General features: G+C 42.9%; 1 protein-coding gene across 1 annotated transcript in view; it reads left to right on the top strand.

Annotated features, from left to right (window-relative positions):
- uvrag (UV radiation resistance associated gene) overlaps positions 1–7,032 on the top strand; it is a 100,478-nt gene extending 93,446 nt beyond the window's left edge. Inside the window, exon 15 of the mRNA XM_023281855.3 lies at positions 4,636–7,032. Coding sequence (XP_023137623.2) covers positions 4,636–5,467 — 832 coding nt within the window. The 3' untranslated portion in view covers positions 5,468–7,032. The remainder of the gene's footprint in view (positions 1–4,635) is intronic.
- The last annotated feature ends 320 nt before the right edge of the window (positions 7,033–7,352 follow it).

A 7,352-nucleotide genomic window follows, 5' to 3' on the forward strand; every position in this document is an offset into this window, starting at 1 on the left:
GGGAAAGTAAATCTAAAATTTATATGGCTAAAATAAGCATTTGCAAGGTTCATTAAACCTGACAGGTACCCTATGGATTTATGATATTTATAATAATGGTTGATGATTTGGAAGGAGAAATCTCAAATGTTTCCGTTTCCCCTGTTCATGTGATATTCTGCAGAGGTACATTTATTCCCCGAGCACCACTTTTTCATTTCTTTTGGGAATAATAATGCTATTCCTTTTCCATTTTTCTCCCTCTATCATGAAAATCATTATTTTAACCAACCATGTTAATGCTTGATTTTCTCGGAGACTCTGTAACATGATACTTTGTGTTTTTTAATGAAACCTATAAATTCTTAGAAAAGCCCGAAAAGCTATTAGAATTACCCATGTAGATCTGCAGTACATTTTTATCCCTGTAATGTAGTACAGCTGATCAGCAATAGTTCTTGAAGTACGGTTAGTAGATTATCAGTGATGGTACAGAAATATGGAATTTTCTAGGAGGTTGTGTGCCGCAATATTTCTAACTATGAAGACACAAAACAAGGAATTTTCAATTAAGTGATTATTGTTTTGAGCTCTGCTTCTACTTTTGCATTCCCTCCATGTAGGTTTTGGATTTTAAAATGACAGTATTGACTCTAATAGGTGTACCTGACAGATAATGCTCTGTTGTGCAGCGTGAGGGTGTTGTCAGCTTGTTGATCATGTTGAACACGCTGCGCTGTGGTCATACGCTGCCTTCAAAGGCCTGACAGTCAACAAGACTCAAACTATGAAGCGTAAAGCAAACTTAGCTTCCACCGTAGCGCATATCAAATTTTTAGTAGTGTTTACTCTACAAGTTTCAGAGGGATTTCCCTGAACCACATCAAACGACTAAATCTTATCTGGCATTGCTTGTTTTGGCACTAAACAGTTACTCTAGCAGGATTTGGATATGAACAGGGGAATGTTGTGAAGGCTGTCGGGGGATTGGACAGTGGAAAGGCTTGGCTTACCGAATTCCTGAGTCGGCTTGAAATATGCCAGGTTTGACATCAGCAGCGGAAAGGAAGGGAGCAGGCAAAAAGCTTTGGAGGAGTGAAGGCTGTTTCTGGCTCGGCATGTCAAGTTTTCTGCTTGATGATTTAGGCAGAGCCCTCTTTGTAGCATTTATAGTGTGCAGTCAGGTTGTTGTCGGGGTAATGTAGCAGAGAGACTGAGCCCCAGTGAACCTTAAAGACCTCCAGTAGGTGGGTAGTTTGGGCTACCAGTGGATGGAATCTATCACTATACAGCTGCACCTCATACATTAGGGATGTCAAGCTGCAATCATGAATTTACTTGTCATGAATGCCAACTTCTATTGCATCCAACATCTAACAGAATGGGAATTAATTCTTGTCTGTGTTAGATCATTCCTTTATCCTGATTTATTTTTATTTGTGTGTGTGGGGTTAGGTTTTTCATTGCTGTGTTAACATTAAAATTATTAACTGCTTACTTTGATAGACTAAAGCGATTCTACTTAAATTAAACCTTTAAAAACAGGTTATTAAAAATAGGTCATTACAAATTGTCAGTTTTCACCTGAAGTGAAACATCATATTGTGAAACATTTTCTGCTTAAATTCAGAAACTGCTCCATCTAAAACATTGCTCCACTACATCTGTCACCGTGGATACTGTGCTATTTATACGATCTCATCTGATCGGTACAGAGTCCTGTGATTTACTGAAATCTACCTTCACAGGCCAGATTTGTAAAGCTGGAGCCAGGTGGAGGTGCAGCAGTGTAGTTTCTGTCTCACACCACTTAAATTACAATACACTGAAAAATGTGTATAATTTTTTTTTCCACAATGTTGTCGGAAAAAATACACTGCATGTCTGCTTTTGGACATGAATGTCAACTTGGTGTTGGTGCTTTGTACCAAAGTCATCAGATTCCAGAATTTATGTACCGACAGTCTGCACCAAACATGGACATAGTGATCAACTCTGTCATCACTGAGTTTTATTCCACCTCTTTTCAAAAATCACTTTAAGAACTTCTTGTACAAATGATTTATACAGTGCTATGGCAAGGAAAGGAAACAGAAATGAACAGACTAAGTGTTTATGAAGAATCTGAACAGTCTCATGGAGTGAATGAAGATTGTCCAGACACACAGTGATATCACGCTGTGTAAGTGTTTGGACTTTTATATTAAATGACAATGCTGTATGGTTTCCAGTTTTCCCAAACTACTTTAGGAAGTTGAATCTTCCCAGCATGCATAATCAGCACATGCCTGCCGTGGTCATACATGTGTAGCCTAATTGGCTGCATTAAAAACATGTCATCGGTAAAACAGTTAAAATGTTTCAAGAAAAAATGTTATGACTACCCAGAGGTTTGCTTGGCTGAGGTCCTCACCAACACACCCAGTCTCTCCTGTTACTCAGACGCTGCTGAACAATTTGACACAAATAATGGAACAAATGCGAGCGTAACCTTGAAACAGAGTGGAACAAAATGGCACGGCCCAAATACTAAATTTCTCATTATACAAAAGACTTGTGTGTGTGTGATGACCATGTGATTTTATGCCAAAGTCAATAATGCATTTGTTCGTGGCGTAGATGGCCAACTGAAATCAGAGGAACTGGATCATATGAGGGAGCGCTGGAGGACAGGAAGAAAATGACTGATAATTAAAATCAAAGGCATCTAATCAGCCGCTGCTGTAGGGACATCACTCAGTCAAGCTATAAAACATAGTCGTCACATATTAGTTATAAATGTCATCATTTATTGTTATAAACGATGTACGGACAACTACAACTATTCATCCAGGACCAGTTGTTTCCAGTTTCCAAATCGGTATAATCTTTCAGAGTCTGCACGATATTTTCCCTTTACTTAAATGATAATTGATTTCTCATGACATCTCTCTTTATTCCTTTCCTCTGAGTCAGGTTCTGAATTTTTGGGACTGTCTTCCAAAGAGCCCATGATGGTTTCATTTCGTTCATTTCGTTTTGAAATGGTAAATCGTTCATTTTCTCTCTCTTCATTCTTTTTCATTTATCTCCTCAGAAATTAGGTGGTAAAGAGCACATTGGTTCCATTTTGCCAGGGTATGTTTTGCTGCAAAACTAACCATGTGTTCGTTAGAGGGAGGCAGTTGTATTAAATGATGTGTTTTGGTGGTCATGCCATGCCAAGTAAAGCACAGTCCAACTCCCGTTCAGCCCACTTAAGAGGAACGCTCTCAGGCCATTACCCTGTGCCTTTGTTTTCTTAACCCTGACTTCGGTTGACCAGCCAACATTTACATCTGCATGCCTTCAATTAGCTTAAATGTCAGCCACGAGGTGCAGCATTTACATGCTGTTACCATAAGCAGTTACATATTGATCCTTCAGTCGGTGGATGGTTCTCATTTACTGTATCGCAGGCACTTTGAAGTTTGACAAGTTTCTCTGAAAACTAGACAGGCAGCTCCACACTCCTCAGCAGAGTGTCCTGCCTGTGAACCCTGTCAGGACCACCTCGACAGGATGCCTGCAAGGGTCAGTCTTGGGGTCCTTTTTACAAGCTGTCATGTGTTTGATGGTGAAACTGTCCATCAGACTGTTGGCTAATAAACAATAAGTGCATGTGTCAACTAGTGTTCTCATCAAGTGCCACTGTTGCAAAAAAGTTGTCCTTGGTAGGTGGCAGGAGAACATTTATAAAGGACATCTATTATGGCCATGTGTCCAACTGGACAAGTAGAGATTTGTCCTCCCGTCTTTAACCAACACGTGAATCTCTACAGAGCGTACAGGGAGGCCCTGCTTCACCTTCGACCCCAGCAGCACAGTGCCTCGACTGAGATAGCAGAACGGTCCCGTTAGGCAGACTGCTAAGTAGTCTAGTGAATTATACACGGCTTTGGCTATCGGAAGAGGCGGTGAGGCCCCCATTTAAGTAGATTTATAGCTCCAGTACTGGGGCGGGGTGGGGCATCCTAGATCCCAAGTCTGTTACCTGTTATGGAAGAAATGTCTGACATACTTTGGTGGACGCCTGCTGCGCTCCTGCCGTCAACAGAACGTGAGTGTAGTCTCACAGGCTGCACAAATGTTTTCTGAATGTTGTGAGGTAGAGTGATTTACAGAGAGCTGCAGCTGGGTCAGGGGGGTGGAGCTGGATGCTTTGGGTGGAGGGGTGCTGATGAGTTCAGTGCAGAACCAGCTCTAAAGAGAATGCGGTTGTTCATTTGCTCCTTTAGGACATTCCACTTTCCTCTGTTGGCTGATTCTTACTGTAAGAAATAACGTAAATGTTATCTTAAATTTCGTCACCTTCCTAAAATAATGGCCGAAGTCATTTTTTGACAAAAGTTACTGTTTTGCCTTAATCAGCTCCTCATGATGCTAGCCGCCTCTGGTAAAATCACCTACATTCTCAGTTAAACAGATCATGTGATTCTACCCCTGTAGTATAATGGCCTAAGTCAAGGTTCAGTGTGGTGCGGTTCAGTTTTTGTGTTTTCTGAAAAACCTGAAAAAATTACTCAGGCCAATATTTTAAGAGGATGTCGATGTGGTGTTGTGCATAGGGGCAGTATTTTACCACTGGCTTTGTTAATGTCCTTCCTCACCAGGTGTTTTTCTCTTTGCTTCCCACAGTGACCGCCACCATGTCTCAAGCTCCATCCCAGTACCCTCCAAGTCCGAGCTTGGTGTGTCTGCTGCCTCAGAGGCTGGCTACCCCTCTCACACCAGCTCCCCTGACCGAGGTCTGAGGAAGAGGGCGAGCTCAGAGGCTGAGGCGGAGCTGAAGTACAAGCCAACCCCTCCGCCCAGCTACAACACAGCCATGGGTCAAGAGCAAACCCCGGCTGTCCTGGCACCGCCTTCACCTTCACCCAAACACCTGTCCTCCTCACTTGATACCAGCATGGCTTCACTTAACCGCACAGACGCCAGCAAGGAGGGAGAGCAGAAGGAAGAGAAAGAGGAGGGTGAGGAGACAGCAGTGGAGGTGGAGAGACATGAAACCATTGACAGAGAGACTGAAGGAGATAAAGAAGAAGAGACTGTGGAACAGCCACCCAGCAGCACAGGGGCACCCGTCTCTTCTGCAGTGCAGGACGCTGGTGAGGAAACAGTGCCCACTATCCAGCACATGGGTGCCATGAACGGCTCTTTGCTACAAGGACAGGCACCCATTAGCCTGGTCCCAGAGCTTCGTTGCTCTGTGGAGCAAGCTGAGGAGATCATGGGCACAGAGGCCACGGGGCTAGGCCTGGGCTTGGGGATAGGGTTAGGGCTAGTGGATGAGGCCCAGCTGGAAGACTACCGCTGCATCCCTGTGGACCACGCAGTAGCTGTTGACAGTGATGAACAGGTGCTGGGCGAGCTAGATGTGGCTGGCTTCGAGGAGTTCTCCAGGCGCATCTATGCACTAAATGAGAACATGTCCAGCTTCCGCAGGCCGCGCAAGAACTCTGAAAAGTGAGGCAGAGGACCTAAGGAAAGCAGGAGGCATGAAGAATCTTGCACAGGGGATTTGAACAAATAAAAGGCAGGGACATGAACTGCGAGGACAAAGGTGTGGTCCTCATTCCTTAATCGCAGCGTCAGAAATTATAGGAGCTATTCTGGAATAACAACCAATTTTCACTTATTGCAAACATTTCCATAGTAATCTTTTAGATGACAGTTAAAAGTACAACTATTGGGACAGTAGGCTTAACTTTTATTTTTGATGCCTGATTTCATATATTTTTAACAAATACTATACAATAATTCAGGCATTTTCTATTCACAAACAGATTTGGCCTCAGTAATAATCACCCTCAATGCAATTTCTTTGCATCATAGATGTAAAATGGCGCACAACGTATATCACGCCCGCTTTGTTTTACAACTCTTACTGCAATAACAGCCCTTGACCTCTGTCATTTCTAAACAACATCTAAGATTTACATCAACAACCAGAGCGCAGCATGAGTACATCATGTGTCACTGCAGCAGAGTTTTTGGATATTTTAAAGCCTGCTGTCCCGGTATGTCCACCTTTGACTGTACAAGCAAATGTTAAGACACTTCCCAAGCCTTCATTCATTCAGGGTGCATGACAAGTGGGAGTATGCAGGAGGGAGTACTTGGGCATGTGTGTGTGCGCTTCACATCAACATGGAACCACAATCGCAGTTAGGGTGATCCCGCCAATGACCTTGAAACACGGCAGGACTTTGCGATCAGAAAGCGAGGTGGGAGCTGGAACCAGTAGCCCAGTCAGAGACTCCCTAACTGTGACACGCTGCAGCTCCTCCACTCACCTTCAGGTCTGAAGACGAGGATCACAAGAGTGGCAGGGTGCAGCTCACAGCACATGGCAGGGATACGGTGCAATTGTTTTTCTCTTCATCTCCATGTCCTCTTATTTTTTTCCTGCTTTTTTTTTTCATGTACCCCATGAATATTAACTTCAATGTTAATGTTATGTCCACTGATTCTTACTTTCAGTAGACCAAAAATTGAATTCGGTGTCTGTGTTCTGTTGGAATGTCTCACTCAGGCTCTCCTCCAACTGTTGATAGCAAGTGTCTCAGCCCAGCATCTGTGATTTAGTCCTGTGTCTCCCTGCTCTGAATGCTTTCTTGCACTGGTAATCAACTATTGCATTATTTATGTCTCCTAACAACTGTGTGTGCTTTGTTTCAAAGGAAATCCATGTTTAGTTTTATTTCCCAATTACATAGGATGTCGCTCATTAATATTGTCAAATGTTGGACTGACATCGTAACCCCTGTCTGGGTTCCAACTTGGACAGCTGCTTTGCATCACCCACCATGACGACGACGGACCCTCCACTTTGTGTTTCAGATCCAGTACTGTGGTTGCTGACTGTTAGGAAGTGTTGTATTTAAAACTAAAAGATGACCCATGTTAAATCCTTTCCATAAACTGCTCTACAGTTCAGTAAGTGACCATGTACATATACTTTTGTATGGAGATTTTTTTTGGTTATTAAAGACTTGCAGTCCAATGGCATGGGTGTATGTAACCCCTTTAAAAGAGTTGTCTGCCTGCATTGGTATTAGTGTATATGTGGCACCTGGAGAATAACATGGTTTCAGAGTACTTTAATTAGGGCTGGATCCGATCCACTGTAATTTTTGTTCCATAAATCACAATGCGACACATTTACATAACGCTTGTAAGAAGACAGGAGCTAAAACAGCTTTTCAGATAGAGGGTGAAGAAGTGATGCAGCAGGAATACACACACTGAGAAATGTTTTTAGGCATGAACACATGTAAACATATTCCAGCAGATCCCAAAAATACAATTATAAACCTGCATAATATGGGCTCTTTAAATGCTTTCATGCTAAC

The sequence above is a fragment of the Amphiprion ocellaris genome, chromosome 14 (assembly GCF_022539595.1).
Source record: "Amphiprion ocellaris isolate individual 3 ecotype Okinawa chromosome 14, ASM2253959v1, whole genome shotgun sequence".
Lineage (NCBI taxonomy): Eukaryota > Metazoa > Chordata > Actinopteri > Pomacentridae > Amphiprion > Amphiprion ocellaris.